The 21,647-nt window shown below is 31.4% G+C and overlaps 7 protein-coding genes across 7 annotated transcripts, besides 2 other annotated features; 4 read left to right on the plus strand and 3 right to left on the minus strand.

Moving 5' to 3' along the window:
• Nucleotide 1: 1 nt before the first annotated feature.
• On the plus strand, nt 2-424 carry TVAGG3_0365420 (uncharacterized protein; the record flags this gene model as incomplete). The annotated part of the gene is made up of 1 exon (XM_001311776.1): nt 2-424. One exon carries the CDS (start codon nt 2-4, stop codon nt 422-424), a length of 423 nt encoding a protein of 140 aa, XP_001311777.1.
• Nucleotides 425-969: 545 nt separating this feature from the next.
• Nucleotides 970-2,043: a mobile genetic element.
• A 228-nt stretch (nt 2,044-2,271) lies between these two features.
• TVAGG3_0365440 (BEACH domain-containing protein family) lies at nt 2,272-11,033 on the plus strand (the record flags this gene model as incomplete). Its single annotated transcript, XM_001311775.2, has 1 exon — nt 2,272-10,830. One exon carries the CDS (start codon nt 2,272-2,274, stop codon nt 10,828-10,830), a length of 8,559 nt encoding a protein of 2,852 aa, XP_001311776.1.
• Nucleotides 11,034-11,196: 163 nt separating this feature from the next.
• Nucleotides 11,197-12,156, minus strand: TVAGG3_0365450 (uncharacterized protein; the record flags this gene model as incomplete). The annotated part of the gene is made up of 1 exon (XM_001311774.1): nt 11,197-12,156. The coding sequence occupies one exon, from the start codon at nt 12,154-12,156 to the stop codon at nt 11,197-11,199; it is 960 nt and encodes a 319-aa protein (XP_001311775.1).
• Nucleotides 12,157-12,688: 532 nt separating this feature from the next.
• TVAGG3_0365460 (riboflavin kinase protein) lies at nt 12,689-13,144 on the minus strand (the record flags this gene model as incomplete). The annotated part of the gene is made up of 1 exon (XM_001311773.1): nt 12,722-13,141. The coding sequence occupies one exon, from the start codon at nt 13,139-13,141 to the stop codon at nt 12,722-12,724; it is 420 nt and encodes a 139-aa protein (XP_001311774.1).
• Nucleotides 13,145-13,912: 768 nt separating this feature from the next.
• Nucleotides 13,913-15,972, minus strand: TVAGG3_0365470 (NAD+ binding; the record flags this gene model as incomplete). The annotated part of the gene is made up of 1 exon (XM_001311772.1): nt 14,927-15,922. The coding sequence occupies one exon, from the start codon at nt 15,920-15,922 to the stop codon at nt 14,927-14,929; it is 996 nt and encodes a 331-aa protein (XP_001311773.1).
• Nucleotides 15,973-17,963: 1,991 nt separating this feature from the next.
• Nucleotides 17,964-18,626, plus strand: TVAGG3_0365480 (GTPase protein; the record flags this gene model as incomplete). Its single annotated transcript, XM_001311771.2, has 1 exon — nt 17,980-18,537. The coding sequence occupies one exon, from the start codon at nt 17,980-17,982 to the stop codon at nt 18,535-18,537; it is 558 nt and encodes a 185-aa protein (XP_001311772.1).
• Nucleotides 18,627-18,787: 161 nt separating this feature from the next.
• Nucleotides 18,788-19,712: a mobile genetic element.
• Nucleotides 19,713-19,796: 84 nt separating this feature from the next.
• Nucleotides 19,797-21,264, plus strand: TVAGG3_0365500 (uncharacterized protein; the record flags this gene model as incomplete). The annotated part of the gene is made up of 1 exon (XM_001311770.1): nt 19,855-21,096. The coding sequence occupies one exon, from the start codon at nt 19,855-19,857 to the stop codon at nt 21,094-21,096; it is 1,242 nt and encodes a 413-aa protein (XP_001311771.1).
• Between the last annotated feature and the right edge of the window lie 383 nt (nt 21,265-21,647).

Consider the following 21,647-nt stretch of genomic DNA (forward strand, 5'->3'; position numbering starts at 1 on the left):
TATGAGAATTCGTGTGAATCAAATTAGCCAAGAGAAGCTTGATAATCGAGTAAAAGTCATGTTGGAAGATGCACATGTGTTAGAACACTCAAGAGCACAATTCCTTCATGATTTATGTAAAGAAATTGACGAATCTCCAAATCCAAAATTTACTCCTGTAAAGCCTCATGTTAAAAATTTCAAAAAAGATTCATGGATAATTGCAATGCAGATAGTTTCAAAGTATCTTCAAGCTCTTAAACTTGATATCACAAAAGATACTTTCGATATCGAAACAAAGAAACAGATAACACCTACATTTTATACGCATGGAATGATTCCTGTCAAAATAGATGAAAACGCAATTCGAGAACTCATAAATCTTAAAATGAATCCTCCTGAAGAAAATCAAACTCAGGATCAAGTAGAAGAGGAGCCATTTTAGCAACTCTGCTTTTTATTCATTTAATTCAATAGATTATTGAATATCTACCAAATCTTTAACTATTTACGTTGTAATAGTAATCGGTTCTATTTTACTCATCAATCATTTACGACCTTTACGCTTCTTGTATTGTAATTGTTCTTAATTTTTAAATTTGTATGTTTTTGTTTTATAAATGTATGTATTCTACGACTTTCCCTATTTGCATTAGGACTTCGGCTTTAGATATCCCTTTCTATCTTTTCATCAAAAGATATTAAACTGAATTTCGAAATCCTTCAGTTATAAAACAGTAGGTGTCAATTTTTTGCAATCAACTCAACGGTTCCATAGCATTGGTATCGAACAGATCTGAAAATGCTTTGAGGTTAAAAAAAAATAATATTGAATAACGTTCATTTTATCCGCTACATCGATTTTAACAAATATATAAAGTGAGTGCCACACATATGATTTAATTTCATGAAATAACTACTTTTATATTAGGTTTGCAAATTTGCTCAATACGTTTTATATAAAACATTGATTTCATTGAGTAAAAATAAGAGTAGGGGTAATTTTAGCTAAAAGTGACACACCTGTAAAAAGTGACACATCCGTGAAGGGTGTGATTACCGATCGGTAATTTCGACAGTTTAGAATTTAAAATTTTTTATGGAACTGTTGCGAGTTTCATAAAGAATTTAAGGAATATAAGCAAAGATTTGAATCAAAATCTTAGACCTAAGCCGCTCGATTCGCTCGCGGCTTCCGCGAATTACAGATCAGCAAAGATTTGAATCAAAATCTTCGAACTAAGCCGATCGCTTCGCTCGCGGCTTTCTTTATTATTTTAAATTTGCATATTTCCATCAAAAGTTCATAAGGTAAAAAATTTCGTTTATATTATTGCAAAATAAATCTTCATTATCAAAATAATATTAAATGATAATATAATATAATTTATAAACAACTATTATTTAATAAAGTTTAATTGCCAAGGTTCATCTAATTTTTTGATTTTTAATGTTTATGAATTTTATTTATCATGTATATATCTAATGAAGATTATATATGTAGAAGATAAGTACCTTAATATGTACGTAAATTTTAATGAAATTTATACAATATTATAAAAATTTATGAATAAAAACTTGATATAAAATAACATTTTTATTTTTACTAAGAAAAAAAAAGGTTTTTGATAATAAATTTATTTTATTTCGAAAAAGTAGCAATAATCGTAAAAGGGTATTGATAGGCTTGCTAAAGTAACTAATTTTAGCTGTCAAATACTTTTGTATTTTGAAGTAAATTAGTATAAATTTGTTTTTACTTTTATTTCGAAAAAGTAGCAATAATCGTAAAAGGGTATTGATAGGCTTGCTAAAGTAACTAATTTTAGCTGTCAAATACTTTTGTATTTTGAAGTAAATTAGTATAAATTTGATATTATTTTAACTCCCTTTGAAAACCTCAATTTTCCATACAGAGGGAACGGGAATAGCATCCAATATTCCCTGAGAATGGTTGCGCATTCTCAGTTCCCTCTATATTTCGAACGAAGCTCTCATCGGTCTTTTTTTTTAATACTAAACGTTTTTTTCCCCTGTCACTTTTAGCTAAAATTTGGGTTTGCCAAACGAAACCCTTAGTAAAAACCCACCTTCAAGTCATACGAGTATATTTCTTAATGAATTTAATAAACGGGTAGAATTTTCACTCTCAAAACTATTGAAATCATTATTTTTACATCGGTTAGATTTTAGAAAGTGAAATAAAATTTTTGAAATGATCAAGTAAGAAATAGAAGTGTATTTTAATAAGTTTTTTAAAAAGTTGTCAACTTTTCTCTTTTTTTTCAATAAATGAAAAAATCAGCCTTATCCGCCATAACTAAGGCTGGTGGGAGTAAGTTACATGTGTTATGGGCTAAGATTTACATGGTTGGTCCTAATCCTCCAAAGGATTTCGCTCAAAAATTTCCAACTTTAGAACCTCTCAAGAATCTCATTGATTTTCCAGGAATTGATACGGCGGATATCAAAAAAGCATGTAAACAATCGAATAGTCCAGCTGAACTTGAAACAAAACTTGTTCAATTGTTTAATTTAGATTATAATCCAACGATTGAAGTAGGAATTATCAATATAATACACAAGATTCAGTTTCCAAAATACAGTGAGCAGGCATTTACATATTTCTATTTCTTCTGTTTAAGAAGAATTATTCGAAATTTGTATTTATTTGACTCATCATATGAGAAACTTGTAGAAAACGATAGCCTATTGGAACATATTGACGCTATATATACTCTCTGCCCTCTAGTTGCAGTTCTTCTCCTAGGTCAAGATAAAAATTACGATTTGTTTGAAGAAGTCGTTCCCTACTTACTAGATAAGCTAGATTCGATATGGAAACCTACATTTTCCAATCCAAAAATGAAGAAAACTCAAGCTTGGCTTCTAGAAATCTTAACAGACTTAACAAGGCTCCTTCAGATGGAAAGAATGAACGGATACGATTCTACATACAATTTCGTGTTCAACCACTTCTCTTCAGTTTTAACAGATATTCCTGAAGATAATTTTGATGAAACCTTCGTTATTCCTTTCAGAAATGTTCTAGCCGGATTAACTACAATATACAGATTACTATCGGACCAAAACAAATTCGAAATTTCAACAATGGCAACAAATATTTTACAAATTATCGTCAAATTCAAAAATATTCAAAAGAAAGACGTCGCAGCTATAGGCAAACAAACACTAGGTTTATACGCTGAATGTTCTAAAGCATTATCTGCTGATATTTCGATAAATCAATTTCAAGTCATTATTAACTTCGTTATTTGGCTTATTCAGTCATCATCCGAAAATCACGCCCCTCATAAAGTAGTTTTACCATCAAAATCCAAAACTCTTCAACCAATTTCAACAAATTATTTCAATTACGTACAAATGATACCGGAAAGGCAATGTGCGTCACCAGCATCATTACAGATTACAGCTAGTTGTCTCTCAGACATCTGCCAAAGGTCACAACACGAAAAAGATTTGATGGCAATTTTGGCTAAGTCGATTTCGGAGAATTTACAAGATTTTACATCAGAACAAATGCAACAGTTTATCGGGTTCGTGATAGATGTCATCTACAAAGCGAAAGATCAAATGATTTTCGATGTTTTTCATTCAAATTGGGAATATCTATTAAATGAGCGGATTTTCAGCTTGACAGGTGATTCCGTTGTACAGAATGCAATCAGTCATTTGATTGTTAGGTTATTTAATTCATCAGCTGAACTTAGAAGTTCGATATTAAAAGCTCTGTCGGTTTTTATCTCAAAAGACCCTGAGAACCACATATTATATTTCATGCCGATGTTCGTAACCCTCTTTTCGATGAATGATCAGAATAATTTCATTGAAGAATTTTCGACATCGCCAATCCTTGAGATTTTCATACAACAGGCACCGGAGAACTACGATATATATGATTTCATACGTAGGATATCCATAAAAGATCCGCATTCTTGTTTTTCTGTCAACAAATATACGACATTTATTTTTTCATCGATTTCTGAAGAAGATTTCAAAGAGAGTGCGATATATTGTATCAAGATAGGCATGCTAAGCGCAAAATTATCCAATACAAATGAAAAAACATTAATTTCTATTTTTATTTTCATTATTCATACGCTAAACGCGTTCAGAAAGACCAACACCAAGCTTGGCATCATATTTATCAAGCTTTTACGCGAGATTTACTCAGAAATTCCCTTAAATATTTTCGATGATCTGTTTCAGCTTCAAATTTTCGAAGTAATCGCCGAGTATTGTATCTTCATGATGGATGAAGAGATGATACACGAGATGTTTAAGCTTTTCACTGAAGTTTCCAGATTATCATTGAAAATTTTGGCAAAATTCACAAATCAGAACTTCGCCATCTACAAAATAATCGAAAATGCCCTCAAAAACATCACTTTTTCGATTTCTGATGATTTATACGAATTTACATGTGGAGGAACCCAAAAAGGGCAGCCAATTGTGTTCAGAAATCCACGCGCATTGGAATTATTATTACTTTGGTCTGTGAATAAACCGGATGAAAAGGAAATTTTGTCGAAATTATTCCAACAATGCGTTGTTTCCTTCACTTCTATGGACATTCTTACCAAAGTCAATACGACAGCGCATTTAATAAAGAGATTAGGTAACTTTAACCAGTCAAATGACCTTTCTTTCGCAATTTCTGATATTATATCTCAATTATTTAGAAACACTTTCACAAATAGTGACCTTAATGAAGTTATATCACTCATAAAGGACCCATCCTATAAGAATCCACACATGTTCCTTGAAGTTTTTTATGATTTCTTAAAATATCCGCAAATTCCTTTTCCAAATGCCTATTTCCACTTCAATGGGCTCAAGTCTGGCATCGAAAGTATCGATTTACCCCTTCCAGACACGTTTAATGTCAAGTTTTCCGCAAGATTTGATTTAAATATCATGAGATCGACTCTTACATTCTTAACTATCAAGTTTAAGACAGAAACAATCAAAATAGATATCACTTCCACTCAGAAAATCGTCATAACTCGAAAAACTCAGTCAAATAATTTCCAATTTGAGCCAATTTTGACGTTAAACCAAGGAATCTGGACAGATTTCACATTCGCTTTTGGTCAGAACCACATGAGTATCACTCATTACAACAAAACCCAGACATTTAACATTCATCCGAACCAAATTCGAGGATTAACTAACGCTACAATCAAAATCGGCGATATAAACAGTAGTTTCTCGCAACTAGGCCTTCCATGCGAGGTTTCCGTAATAAAATTCTGTGATTCCGAGAAGATTTACGCCTCATTTGATCCTTTACACGTATTTAGAGACAAATTGGCCGATGTTTATCAAGGAGCGCCACCAATAACGTTCTCAGGAGAGGTTTATCCGTACGTAATTGGTATACAAACTGTTGTTCCGACGATTTCTGCTTTGACTAATTTCATTCCATTGTTATCTCGACTGAATGATGAACGTATTCCATTCAAAGAAGGCTCCCTTTTGCTTAAGAAGTTCTTCAACATACTGACTTGGTGCTTTACTAAGCGAGAACTGCTTCAAGAAGAGTTTGCAAAGGAAAATTTGGTCCAAGTATTGGCCGGATACATCATGAACTTGGATAAATCGTATTTGGGATCTGATACCATCAAATACCTCGCAGACATCTTCAATGTTATCACTAATTCTCAGATGATTATTTCGTTCATTCAAGACATCCTATTCAATTTCGAACTTCTTAAGAAATTTGAGAGCATTATCGTCCTTTACTTCTCAAATTTATTACCGAAAATTTTTGTTGACAATCAGCCGAAATTCGAATACTTCAAGGACTACGAAACACTAATTGTTGGTTTCATTGAGAATGATGATAAAAAGATTCGAGATGTCATATGGAAATTCATTTTCAGTTTCTTCCAGTCGCTGAAACCGAAGAATATAACCATGAAACTCATTACTTTGGCGTCGTTACAAGTAGATGACTTCATAAAAGAGAATTTACTCTCATTAACAAAATCTTTAGTGTATTCCACCGACGAATCCGATCTAAAAGAGCTTGAAACTTATGATTACATACTTCCTTTCCTAGATACAATCGATTCGCGCTATTCTAAGGATTGTATCATCAGATTGTCAAAATTTTTAACGACAGAGCAACAAGAGAAGCTCGCTTTCATCATGATATACAAATTAGAGGATACAAACATCATTTCTTCCTGTTACGAGTTCATTAGAAAAATTATTTTTGTTGATGAACATAAAACTAACTTTGCAATGATGCCATTCATCTCGAAAGCCATGAAATATTGGTCAGAATCAGAGAAATCATATATACAGAATAATTTTATCTCAATAATTTCAAATTCTCCTTCAATTTTCCCTTCTTTCATTGAAAATCCACTTCCTTTGTACTGGTTATCCAACATTATGCTCCAATGCATCAATATAGAGACAGATACAATCAAATTTGTCGTTCCTTTCTCATTAATTTTGACAAACATGAAAAAAGGTCAATTTCCAATATCAAACTTCCTTTCTTTCTGCATAACAATGCAAAAGGAAACAGGAAGGAACTTCCTCTGCCTCTACAAACGAGTTATTCGAGATATAATTGTTAAATTTTCTGCAAAAGAGGACATTGTCCTTTCCAAAGAGGATCTTCTATGGTCATTCTTCGTCGCCTGCTTCTACGACATAACTTTTGTCCAAGACAAAACGAAATCCGACGAAGATTTAACGAATGACTACGTACAGCTCCATTTGAACAGCAAAATCACAAAAGCCAATGATATAAAGTCACTAGGAAACATTATCTCTGGTTTTGACTCTTCAATTATTGTAAAATTCCGACCAACTATAAATCCAGACCATTTAGACGTAATGGAAATGTTTCTGGCATTGATTGATGAATTTACTGACACAAAAATTAGTTTTGACAGTAAATTTAGGCTATCGTCATGTCACGTTTTCTCTTACATTATTGTCACTTTTCTAAGATATGGGAAAATGTTTAATTTTGAGAGTGATGTTGAGAAACTTACCAAAATCTTAGACAAAGAAGATCAAATTGTCAGTCATTGTTGTAGTTCAATTATTATCAAAGAAGCCAAGAGAAATAAACTTGATATCTTTAATTTGGAGATTTATCCATTGGCTTTCAATGATCATGATGATTCTCCTGAACTACAGATGTTCCTTTTCGAAGACAAACTCTGCAGAATCTGTTCTTCTTTGAGTAACCAAATTTCCCTCAAATCAACTGAAGTTTCTGTTGATTTAAGACTAAAAATCATAGAAAGAATCAAAGGAAAACAACAAGAAACAAAAAGAAAAGTTGTTATAGAACAAAGTCCAACGAAAAGACAAATAAGAACTCAAACAACTAAAAGAAAGACGTATCAAATTGATGAAAAAGATCTCCAATTATCATTGAATGAATACTACCAGTCTAAAAAGAAAAATACTTTCATTGAACATAAATCTCCGAAAAGTGAAGTAAAAAGTGACATAAAGGAAACAAAAAGTGACATCAGAAAATCAAAATCAGATATAAAATTCTCTCCAGAAGATTTTAATTCTAATGAAATTAAATCTGACACGAGGAAAACAAAAAGTGACAATAATTTACCAAAAAGTGACAATAATTTACAAAAAAGTGACACCGGGGAAGTTCCCTCCGATCATGACTCTGAAAATGAGTTTTCTGAGATTGATTCGTTGTTTGTAAAACTGAAAGAATATGGAGAAGAAACAGAACAAAATGCTTTAAATAATTTGAGAAAATTACGAGCGAACAGAGAAGAAACAATGAGAAATTACAAGAAGATGATAGAGAAATCAGCAGGGCCATGGTCGACAAACAAAGATACAGAACAAAACCAACTGTATTTGTTGAACAGAACAACAAAAGATGGACAAAGAAATTGTTTAGTTTATAAGTCCAAAAACACGAAAAAGTTCGATTTCGTGTTCGACAAAAACAACGTGACTTATAAATGCGAAGCAACATTTGTTAGAGTCCTCGACAAATTCGTTGGAAATCTTTATCTCTACGACCAACAAAAACTCATTGTTTTCTACGGAAATTGTGAAGAAACTGAAGAATCAAAACTCCTGAAAATTAAATATTCCGACATTGATTTCATATTCTACCATGATGGCGGAATTGTCATAATTACGAGACAAGGATCTCATTATCTTCTTAAGATATCTCCATCAATAAGAAAGGAATTTCTCAGAAACATCAATTATAAATCTGATGACAAAAAATACGAGAAATTCAACTTTTTCGCAAAATGCAGAAAAATTTGTTCAAAAATTTATCAGTCAAAAAGTGGTTCTGAAATATACAATGAAATGAAACTCCAAAAGAGATGGATGGAGAAAAGAATCACTACATTCGAATACATTATTTACATGAACTATTTGAGTGGAAGATCATTCGCTGATGTTGAAAATTACCCTGTTTTTCCACAACCTCTCAAATTCCATGACATAAGAGGTCATTCATACAACAGACAGCCTTCCCCTGCAAAAATTGATGCAAAGAATGTGTTGAATCAGCTGAGAAATGTTGAACCGTACAGAGAGGCATTTAAGAGGATTCAGGAGGGAGAATTAGTTGTTTGTTCCAATGATTCTTCTGAGGAATTCTCCCCTGAAAACTTCGTAACAATGATTCCATCTGATATAATGAATGATGACGATGACTCTTTCGACCAACTTAGATCTAATCCTTTCAACGACGACGAAAACTTCCAAAATTCTATCAAAATGATCACTTCACCTGACAAATTCCTTGAAAACGAAATTCCACAAACTAATGATTCTGGTCAAAATAATGAGAAAACTAATGATGTTTCTCAAAATAATGAGAAAACTAATGATGTTTCTCAAAATAATGAGAAAACTAATGATATTTCTCAAAATAATGAGAAAACTAATGATGATTCTCAAAATAATGGAAATCAAAATGTGAAAATTAATGTAATTCCACAAATCAATGAGAAACAAAACGAATCTGGAAAAGATAATGAGAAATCTAATGAAAGAATTAATGAATCTGCACAAGATAATGAGAAACAAAATGAAATTGCTGAAAATTCTAATGAAAATGATGGAAGTCAAAATGAGAAATCATCAAATGAAATTTCTAAAAATGAAGAAAAATCTAAGGAAAATTGTCAAAATGAAATTTCTTCAAATAATGAAAATTTCAATGAAAAAGTGACAGAACTCACTAGTAATGATGAAAGTAAGGAGATTTCGAAGGAACTTATTCAAACTCTAGATAAATTTAATGAGAAATTAAATCAAGTGTCAGAAATTAATGAAAAAGTAACAGAATTTACAAAAACCGATGAAAAGTTAAGTGAAAATACACAAATTAATGAAAGATTTTCCACTCCATCTTCGTTAGATAACTACAGTTCTCTTGATAACCAAGAAAACAAAGTAAATGAAAATTCAGAATTTTCGAATTCAGAAAAAATGTTTTCAAGTAACGAAACTGATTTATTTAATTTAGAAAGTGAAAACTCAATAACAATCAGTTCCAATTCATCCTCCAAATCTCCAGGAATCTCTCCATCGCGTACACAAGGCGAAGAAATCGAAATAACAAACTTCAGAGTCTTCCAAAGTCTTCCACGAACTGATTTCTGCGAAAAAGAAAGTCCAACAAGAAGATCAACTTTCATTGGCTCGACAACTACTTCCATCACTGATTTCAGTGGAATTCCTCAATTCGACCAAGAATCCGCTCTAGTTCCTGAAGTTTTCTGTGTTTCCACATTAACAAACGGACTTGGAACGAACATAAAATGGGCATGTGACGGCGAACAACTGATGATTTCGATGATGTCCGCTTTAGAAGCATTCCAATTCACCACACAAGCGCATAAATGGTTTTCCGCAGCCTTCCCAACAGTTCTTAAGCAAGAACATCCACAAAGAGTTACGAATCCTGATATAGAAACAGTAACTGTTCCTTCACATCCTTTAGATACGAAACCATTCAAGATATTAAGAGGATTTTGTTTTTGTGGACATTTAATCAAAGATATAATGAACCACACGAGTCAGATCGATATCAAACTTCCTCCTTCTTTTAATAGATACTCATTAATTGATGGACATCATTCTACTTCTAAAGTTGTCATTTCCAATTTGTTCGGGAAACAGATTGATGTGTTTTCTCTTCGAAAAGAACCACAACAATCAATTAATTTCGGACAAATAACTGATGGAGCTTTAGTTACTTGTTTATCTGTTTGTGGATCGAATTATTTAGTTGTTGGATCAACGGATTGTTCCATTTACGTTTTCTCTTTGAAAACAACGGAATTTCTTCAAAAAACGAGTTTCCACACACGACAAATTGTTTGTCTTGCATCGTGTTCTGCATCTAAACTTGTTATGAGTACTGATATCTGTGGAAATTGTGTTGTAGAAAGTGTTGCAAAGAAATCATTTTTGTGTTCATTTTCTTTGTCTTCTTTCAACACATTTTCTAAGTTATATCTGTTTCCAAGTGGATATTTCGTTGTTGTTAGCGTTGACGAAGACCAGAAACAAGTTTGCATCAGGTCAAGCACAATTTTCAACGCAAAAACATTCAGGAAAAAGTATGCAGAAGGAAATTTAACATGCTGCAGAAAAGTTAAAGTTGATGGAATTGATAAAATTGTTATAGGTTTTGAGAATGGAGTGATTAAGAGTTATTTAGTTCAGAATTTAACACTTAGTTTGACATTGAACACTCATATCAACACACCAACATTTTGCAGCGCTGGAAACACAGGAAAAATAATTTTGTGCGGTTCAAATAATACATTATACCTCCAATCTGTTTAATATATCTATATTATTTATTTATTTTTTTTTTTCTTTTGTAAGTAAAATATTTATTCGTGTTAAAATTATTTTTTAGAATCATTATTCAAGAAAGATCATTAGAACTTAGTTTTCTCTCAATACAATTAATATGATTTTGATATTCATTCAAGAAGAATATTTTTTTTGTCATTCAGCTTTGAAGAATGTGTTTTTGTCATTCATTCAAGAAGAATTTCATAAAAACAATATTTGTGATTCCTCTTTCCTGGAAAATATTTTTTTTACTTATCAACTAAAGATCTCATTCTTTCTGCAGAAAGAGGTATTTTAGCATGCACCTTTCCACCATGAGCCACCATTTGCTTCGTGGTTCAGATCTATACGTCAGCGTATTGGCTCCAAAAGGTTCGTAGTTCTGGGGCGTAATCTTATTATATGAGGGTGTGGACGTGGTATGAAGCCATGTGCTTCACCCCAACCATAGGCAATTTCACCTGATGGACAGTTCTTTTCTTCTTCACTCCAACCAATACGCCATGGCTTTGATCCTCTTGTTGGGTCAAATGGAATTTCCCACTTGTTTTCTTCGTTGGGCCTGCACATTGGCATTCCATATTCATCAGGCCAACATTCAACATTCGTAGTTCTGGGTATTCTTTTGATTACACGAGGGTGTGGACGTGGTATGAAGCCATGTGCTTCACCCCAACCATAGGCAATTTCACCTGATGGACAGTTCTTTTCTTCTTCACTCCAACCAATACGCCATGGCTTTGATCCTCTTGTTGGGTCAAATGGAATTTCCCATTTGTTTTCTTCGTGGATATCGCAAACTGGCTGGCCAAATCTATCAGGACGACATACAACATTCGTAGGTCTGAGGTATCTTTCTTCTTGGAAAAAGCGTGGGAATCCATTCTTAGTTAAGTTTCGTCTCCTCATTATTAACCATCCTATAGGTGTTCCGAAAGGATGATGAGCGCCAGTAAGTCCACTATATGGACAGTTCTTTTCTTCTTCACTCCAACCAGTACGCCATGGCCTTGGAGGTGCTATTGGATCAATTGGAAATTCCCACTTGTTTTCTTCTTGGAAAAAGCGTGGGAATCCAGCTTCATGAGAAGGATCCCAAGGTCTTGGATGTCCATTCTTAGTTAAGTTTCGTTTCATCGCTAATACAACTCCTATAGGTGTTCCGCAACGATGAAACTCGCACCAACCGGCGGAAAGTCCACCATATGGACAGTTCTTTTCTTCTTCACTCCAGCGAGGGAGATAAACTCCTCTTCTTGTCCTAGAATGACTTGGATAGGAAAGACTTAAGCTTGAAAATACAAATAACATAATGAATTTTATTTTTTTCAGATTCCATTGAATTTTTTTGTTTATGAAATTTTTAACAAAATAGTTCAGAATTAGTTAAAAACGTAGGATTATACTAACTAATTTATCTGGCATTTTTGTCAAATGACATCGATTCGTCATATGCCAGATTTCAAAAAGTTCAAAAAAAAAATTCCAAATAGAAAATCTCTTTTTTATGGCTATGGAGAATGACTTAAAAGTTAATAAAACTCTAATTTTCCATTATGAAGTCCCCCCAAATAGCTACATAGTGAAATGAAGAAAAGAATTCTAAGAATCAAGCTGATTTGAAGCCAGTATTTTCTTTGCTATAATATGAGAAAATAGGACAAATGAATTTCATTCCACATCGGAAATTGACCAGATAAGATTTGTATTTTTGATTATGAGCTAATGAAGTTAAATTAATATATTTATTACTAAGTATATAGATGTATTATATTTAATCATTATACAAACATGTTTAATCTATAATTCATTTATAAATAAAACACAACAATAAAAATAAATCTGCACAATAAGATAATTAACTATATATGAATGATTAGAGATTTTGCAAAACAGGGGCATTGTTCTTAGAGAAGAAATTGGTTGTTTCGCAGCAATCCTGAGAAATTCTTGATTTCAAGTCTTCAATTGACTTAAATGCACGCATTTTTCTGATGAAATGATGAACATAAACTGTAATCTTTTCGCCATAAATATCTTCATCGAAGTTAAGAATATGAACTTCAAATGTTGGAGTAGTCATCTCGAATGTGACATTTTTGCCAATGGAGAATACACATTTATATTCAGGGCCATTGTTTATTGAGCAAATTCCGCAATAAACACCGAAATCATCTTCAGAAAGATCAATGGTCCATGACTTCGGATCAATATTTGCTGTTGGAAAACCAAGTTGGCGGGAGCCCCTCTGAAAACCCTTAACAACTGTACCTGAGAAATGTGTGGGGAGTTTCATTTTAAAATGATGCTTTCACTTTTGAATACGTTCACATTTCTCTTCTCAATAAATCCAATAAACCTTCTTAATTTTTCTATCTCACTAGTAATTATATTATACATGAATTGTACTATATAAAATCATGAAAAATTTTTAACATAGTGCATTTTGAGCCCTTAGAGGTAAAAACGAATGTACCTATGCAAGTATACAATATTTTTACTACGATTCTGTGCAAAAATTTTCATTAACCTCGTTCAAAATTTTCAAAAAATTTTGTGAAGAACGGGTAGAGGTAATTTTGAATAGCCATATAATTTCTGAATGCCAGCGATAATTATATCAAAAATCCGATTACAGTATGAATATATTTTTTAAATCCTTTTATCGTAAGAAAACTTCTCAAAATTTAGAAAATTGAAAACTTTTCAAAATCTTATTTATTTACGAATAAACATACTATTTTCGTTCATTACTAAGCATTGATTAATGTGGTACAATTGGGTATCACTGAAATAATAGGATTTATGATGAATTGCAATTTCAAATTTCCGAAACTTCATGAATGCTGTAAGTCTTGTTAAAAATTGAATAAGTAAGAGTTTTCTATTTCAATTTCAAGTTGCTGTATTAATTTTCGTCATAAAAAACATGCGTTGCTAACTATATTTTAGTGGCAATCTATATAATCGAATCTATCGGTATTTTAGAGCTTAAAATATCTCCAAGAACGAACGGAGTAAATAATACTAATAATAAATATAATTAATCCTTTTATTTTAAAATCATGTTAAGAAAAATACAATTATTGGCGTAATAAATGAAAGCGGTAGATAGTAAGATGCTCTATATGTAGGACATGAACTTATTGAATATATATAAGTAATGTTATCGGTTTTAAATGTAGAATATATAAAGTTGCCATAGGAGTATATTATTTCCTTTTGTCTATAATCTCTATATACAATTATTGATTCTAAAACATTGCAGGACTGAAAGTTATATTGACCAAATTTCAAAAATGATTGAGGGAAAACTACATTTTTGAGAAACACAAGTCTCGAAAAAGCGGCATGCGATGCAGCAATAACACCATTTGGAATGTTATAAAATGTGATGTTTTTTGATGAAGGAAAATAAATCAATGTTTTCATATCTTTGGTAAACAAAATTCCATCAACTGAGCAATAATTTTGATTTTCTGGATCAACATCTATATGCTCTAATCCCGGAGTGTCATCAAATGGATTATCGGTTGATAAATATTTAACTCCTCTTGGAATTTTAAATGAGCGAACTTGAGTTCCAATTAAAATACCATTATCAATAGATGTTAACGAGTCTGGAAGGTAAACATATATTAACTTTGAAAAATTCTTAAAACAGGCGTAGGGAATAGATAGAAAACCTTCAGAGATAGTGACACTAGTATATTGGGACCAGGACGTATCTGGCGGAAATGAAACTGTGGTTGAATCAGTAAAGTTTAGTAAATAATTTTCAGACAAATGTTACTTTTCCTTTACAAAACAATGAAAGAATTTAATAATGATCCTATTGTTATATAAACTCTCTTGAATATGAAGCGGAAACATATAACTTAAGTTGGATAGAACTCAATTGTTTCAAAAATAAGAAATTTTGATTGGATAATGCAATTTAATGCATATGCAATTTTGAGAATTTTGAAGTATTCATATTTTCTTTTCCAGAATAAAACCTTTTTGAATTTCGAAAAAATAAGAAAAAAATGTAAAAATTAAATAAACGCGCTTTTTATACTTTTTCAGTTAGACCAACAAATTATTGCTGATTATCATCAGCAGCAGCTCTTAAAGGATATGGGATATTTGCACATGAAGCTTTGTATTCTTCAAATTGGGTCTGAAGATTAGCTTTTGCAATAATTTTCTTGACGGCTTCTTGGCAATCGCCTCCGATGAAGAAATCTTTTCCTTTTCCGTATACAAAAACTCCAGAGTAATTAAAGAATCCAAAAGTCAACCATGACTTGAATGCATGCCATGTTTCTCTTAATCTCCCTCCTTTCGCTTTAACCTTGTCATAGTTGATGACAAATCTTGGAATTCCGGCTGGAACTTCTTCAACTAGATCTGCAAATGGATATACACCAAGGGATGTTCCAGTAATTATACAAAGATCGCAACTGTGGAAGTCTTCATACAAAGTTTGTTCGAATCTATCTGGCATCGCTTCACCGAAAAATGTAACATCAGGTTTAACATGTTCACCATCACAACTTGGACAATGTGGAACAACAGCATTAGTCATATTGAGTCTTCTGTTTTCAAAGTTGGGTTGAATTTGACGTAAACATTCAGCTAAGGGTACTGCAGCATGGCAATCACAGCAATGACATGTTGGAAGGGCTCCATGACATTGGACAAGCTTATCTTCTGGAAGGCCTCCTGGTATTTCCAATCCATCAACGTTTTGCGTGTAAACTCTCTTTAATACACCGAGTTGGTTTAGATAACCAATAAAGTAGTGCATTTCGGTGGGTCTCGGCCATAAATCTTTTGGCCAAAGGTGACTAAATATCCACCAAAAAGGTTTTGGATCGTCCATGAATACATCAATGTCAAAAACGAATGTCGGATCTCTAAATTTCAATCTAGAAGCTGACTTTAAGGTTGCATATATACCAATTGCCGGAGATCTGAAATCTGGAATTCCAGCAGCAGTTGAAATTCCAGCTCCCGTTAAGACTATGACATTTTTATAGTTTCCGCTAATAATTTTTTGAGCTAATATTTCGCAAGGATCAGGTTTTGGCATTACTATAATTTAAAATATTTAATCGTTCATTCTACAACGTCAACTTTTTGAATAAACACATACAACTAATTATACTTTTTTCTCAATTTTTTTGTCAGATTACAGTTTGTAAATCTTGATATCACTAATTTCGATCAAGTGTCATCATTCTTCATTAATGCGCATATAACTCTTAGTTTGGCGTATATTAATCTCTGCATTTATACCAATTTTTAATCTAGGTTATATTTGAAAATTTTTCTAATTGGTAATACCCATCGATGACACAATAGATTATTGCAATAACAGTTATATGTCTTGTGGTTACGAGAACTTTGTCATCTGACTATTTCCAATGGGTGTTTTCAACCTTTTTCGAATTAGCAGGATTTTGAAATATTTCTATCATACATCTGCGTACATATGATCAAATAGTCTGAAGCTTGCTAAAATCTCTTGAGTGAACATGCAGCTTTTCATCATTCTCACCACATTTGTTCAACTCATTATTAAGCTGCAAATAATTTCAGAAATATGAATTAAATCATGCATTGATGTGAATTATTTCCAGAATATGGATTTATTGATAAATCTAACAATTGTTGATGTGAATAAACAAATGGATGTTGATTCACATTGAAAGGAAACATTTTGGAAACTGTTTTTAATCTTAAAGATGTAGAAGCAAATCCATGAGCCAATAGTCATAAATCCGAAAATATACAGACATACGAAATATTAATTTTATTGAACAATATTATAAGTATTTAGCTGCTGCAAAGCTGTTTATTGCAGTTTGTTCCGTCCACAATGCAAGAGGAAATACAATTGCTTTTTCCATTTTCAAGATATAACACAGATCTTGATAAAAAATGATGAAAACTTATTTTTCAAGAAATTAAATAAGGGTTTCGTTTTGCGAAAAAAACGTACAATACGCAATTTCGCTAAAAAAACATTTAGCTAGCAATTTCGACCTTTGACTCCACTCAAGACGTCACTTTTTTAATTTTGCGGTATCATATTTTTGGAAAATCTTTATGAATATTATATAAAAAGTCTCTTTAATATCTATATTTCATATTTTTATCGATTTTTAAAGTTTTTGCGAAAAGTATTCAATTATTTTTGCTATTTGGTCGGGTAAATGTCAGATTTGCGACATTTTCTGATATGATATTCAGATTCTACGTTGATAATAATGCATATAGAACCCTCTTGCTATTGTGTCAAAATTGCGAAACCGATAGCAAAAATATCTCGCAATATCAAAATTGAGATATTGAGTGAATTATGCATTATAGAGATTAAAAATCTGATTTGTGAAAACATCTCATCAGTTTCTAGCTAATTCAAAAATCTTTACTATCTTATTCGATTAAAATGAAAAGGGAATAGTTTCATTATGCTTTAAATGACAGCCTTATAATATAATCATAGTTTTCGCTCAATATGCAGCATTTTTTTTTCGAAATCTATGGTCAATGTCCTAAATACTGATTGCTTTGCATTCATATCTCTTACATTTTCTATACCCACATCACTATTCATTGCTATTCCTATCTTTTTCATTTTTGTTTGTTTCTCATAATTTCTCAAAAAACACGATAACTTGATATTTGTAAATATCATACTTTATAACGTAAATAAGAACTTGACCTATTAAGAAAAGCAGTAATGAAAAGAAAATCTGAAATTCATAAAAATTACAAGTTTCTGATGACAATTAGCTTAATTAAACCAGGTACAAGATTATATAATTGTATTTTCTATCCAATTATCCATATAATATCTTATCCAGAAAAAATAACTTGATCAATACCAAATGATTTTTTAACTAGTAAATAAAGTATTTTCTTTACACACACATTGTATATCATAGTTTTTTTTTTTGGTTTCGCAAAATATCCAAAAACAAATATGCTATAAAAGTGACAATTTTAGCAAAACGAAACCCTTAAATTAAACAGCACAGAATCAAAGATATACCATTGCTTTCGCTCTGTTTCAGTTTTCCAGAAAAGATGTTGGATATTTTAAATATTTTTTGGAAAATTTATATTGTCAAAATTATTTTTATGTCACAAGCAAATCCTTCACAGAATAAGCTTAAGATTACTTTTCTTGGTGAGCCAAGTGTTGGAAAGTCATGCATCGTCTATCGTCTTGCTAACGATGAATTTAATGAAAATCTAACGCCAACACTCGGATTGACATTTTATGAGCGTGAATTTCAAAATTCAGAAGCCAAAAAATATACCTTTAGCTTTAATGATCTTCCAGGATCCACTACTGCATACAATATGGTAAACACTTGGTATCGTAAATCTAATTTAATCCTTTTAGTTTACGATGTTTCTTCAACCGAATCATACGATGCCATTAAATTATGGTACGAAAAACTCAATGGAGAAAAATTTTCTATTATTTTAGTAGGAAATAAAGCAGATTTAGATAAAGCCATTACACCAGAAGATGAAAGATACAAGGATATCGTCAATGAACATATACAGGTTTCAGCAAAGACCGGTGAAGGAATGCCTTCGCTCAAAGAAAAGATTATCGAATTGGCATCTCATAACTTATATGAAGATCAACAACTCAAAGAGAAGCAGGATAAGAAGGGATGCTGCTAAAATTAGTTTCGTTATAAATATGATTTTGTTGAATAGTTTATATTTTTTAATATTTTTTTTCTTATGACTTTTCATCTACATAATAAGAGAAAATGGGAAATCAAGAGTTCTTTTTCAATGAAAAGTTTATAGATTTTGAGAAATATATGAACTAAAAATCGAAATTCATGAAAGATAGAACCAATGATGGTAGAGCTATACTACTTGCTCATTATATCTTACACCAGAATTTCTAAATCTAAAAACATGAAAAGGTAACTAAACTCCTTTCGCCGATCCGATTTGCTCCATATTTAAAATATAGCTTGCATATGTAGAAGAAAAGCTAATTTTGAAGTACGCCCGAAATCCACCAACAGGATTTCGAGCTACTAAAAAGGTACTTTTAAATGTGATTTTTTTTATAAAAAATTAAATTTATTTTAAGATCAGACTAAAAACTAATTTTATGGAAAATCTATATCGACAAATTTATTACTTATTGGGTATATAGATTTTTTGATTATGGCGATTATGTCTGATATGCTTCCAATAAGCCAAAACACATTTCATACTGATTTCTATAAAAGGTATCTTTATTATAGAAGTGTAAGCTATATCTGTTTGTTTTTTTTTATTATAACAAATTCAAAATTCTCTTATAAGGACTAGATGAAATCTGTATTACTAAATCATTAGCTAAATGAAGGTTCAAATAGAAAGTAAATATCAATTTATATGATACTGAAACCAAATAGTTCTTTTAATAAAAGATAACACGCTGAAAATTATTGAGTATTTGCAAATCTCAAAAATCTATTGGTGAATTTGGCTCAACTTTTAAAATTATAACATCCATATCAAATCATAAAAGCAGACAAAAATTAAAGCCAAACCTATCGGCCAATTTTTTTTTGATATTTTGATTTTTGAGGTATACTTTTAAAAGTGGATTTAAAGCACTTATGAAAAAACATTAACTTCTGTCGTTATGATTATTGATTTCGACAATAATGATTTTAATCTTTGATTATCAAAACACTAAAGTCATCTTTTTAACATTTGCTTGGTAGCATTAACTCAAGTCTAAAGTACTATTTTATGTGGAACTCTTAGAATTTTTGTATTCATTGTACACGCTGAAATAGTACCATTAAAGTTATGGCGGACTTTCAAAAAATAGTTTGGTCACCTTTAAACATGTAAGAATTTTCAATCATAGAAAGAAAAATTTAATAAAATTAAGAATGTAAGCATTGCGTTGGTGAGAAACACATGATAAAAATTCAGATTGAAATGTTTACAACGTAAGAATTTTTTCGTTACAATTTTGTTTTCATGCAAAAGAATGATCACGCGAATAAAACAAAAGATGAAGAATATAGTGAATACTACGATGAAGAAGAGTCGTACTATTCAGATGAAATAAATGAAAAACCAATAAAAAAATCAACTCAAACGTTAACACAAAATAAATATGCAGTTCTCTCGGATTCTCTTAAAAGTGATGACAGTGAGTCAACATTTAAAAGTACAGTTCAATCAAAAATTAGTAACAAATTATTGAGCACAAATACATCTAAAGGACGGTTATCAAATCAGCAAATTTATGCAGTTACAGAACCAAAAATTTCATCTCGTAACTTTAATAAGTCACCAAGATCACCAATTAGCAGAAATAATACTTTTTCCAGTGATGAAGACTTTGATTTCGATCAATACGAAGAATTTGTTAGTGGCATAGCAGAAAAGAATCAATTACCTCCGGATGATTATATAGAATCCGTTGAAGAATATATTAATCAATGTATTCCTAAAGCAATTGAACATCGCAACTATAAAGCTGCAAAAAGATATCAGCAGGCATCACAGAACTTACAAATCATCACAAAATCACAAGCAGCTGATGTTCAATACGGAACTAAAGATAAACTGATGTTTGCACAGAACAAAATCAGAGAAATCAACGAAAAATACGATAAATTGATCAGATATAAACTGGCAGAGTTCAATGTCTTGAAAAATCAGTTAAATGAAAAAATTTCTCAAGAAGATCAAGAATTTGAGGAAAAATGGAACTCACCACAGCAAATTAATCCATTTGCGAAGCCATCACGTCAGTTACTCAATCTCAGAATTGTAGAAAATAAATATGCAGAAGCTGGAATGTTTGATGAAGCAGATGCAATGAGAATTAGAGCAGATAAGCTTGAAGCACAAGAAACAAAAGAAGCCAGACAACAGTTGTTTAGAGAAATGCAAAAAGCTTTCGAATCTCTCAAAGCAAATCAAAATAAGCAAATTGAAGGCCTCAACGATTACAGAGATCGCGAAATACATAATCTAGAGATCAAAAGACAAAAAGAATTAAATGGAGTTGAAAAATTTGCAAAACGACCGGATGTGGCTAATCCTACACCAAAAGTTAGAGATGCGAAACTTTATAAACCTCGCCAAAAGCGCTATGATATTGAATTAAAAAGTTATACGCTAAATTTAGGCAAATTTAACTTAAAACAAGTAATACATCCAGAAACTAATCGTTCTCCACGCAGCGCTCGAAGATCTCCTGCAATATGAAATATTTTTTCTTATATTTGTATGTAATCTTAAGCAAAGTAAAAAGTTACTTTTGTTACATAATATTTTTATCTCCAAAATGAAATAACCATATGTTTATCCAGGTAACATGGCCAGATATTAAAATTTTCATAAATTTTTCAGAAATTATTAAAAATTAGATCGTAAAACAATAAGGATATACAAAACTATCTCATGCCTTAATCAAATAAACATGATTCAAGATCAAACGATAAATTATTGATGAATTTTCAAAGGTGACCAAACTATTTTTTGAAAGTCCGCCATAACTTTAATGGTACTATTTCAGCGTGTACAATGAATACAAAAATTCTAAGAGTTCCACATAAAATAGTACTTTAGACTTGAGTTAATGCTACCAAGCAAATGTTAAAAAGATGACTTTAGTGTTTTGATAATCAAAGATTAAAATCATTATTGTCGAAATCAATAATCATAACGACAGAAGTTAATGTTTTTTCATAAGTGCTTTAAATCCACTTTTAAAAGTATACCTCAAAAATCAAAATATCAAAAAAAAATTGGCCGAT

Source organism: Trichomonas vaginalis, chromosome V, assembly GCF_026262505.1.
Source record: "Trichomonas vaginalis G3 chromosome V, whole genome shotgun sequence".
Classification (NCBI taxonomy): domain Eukaryota; phylum Parabasalia; order Trichomonadida; family Trichomonadidae; genus Trichomonas; species Trichomonas vaginalis.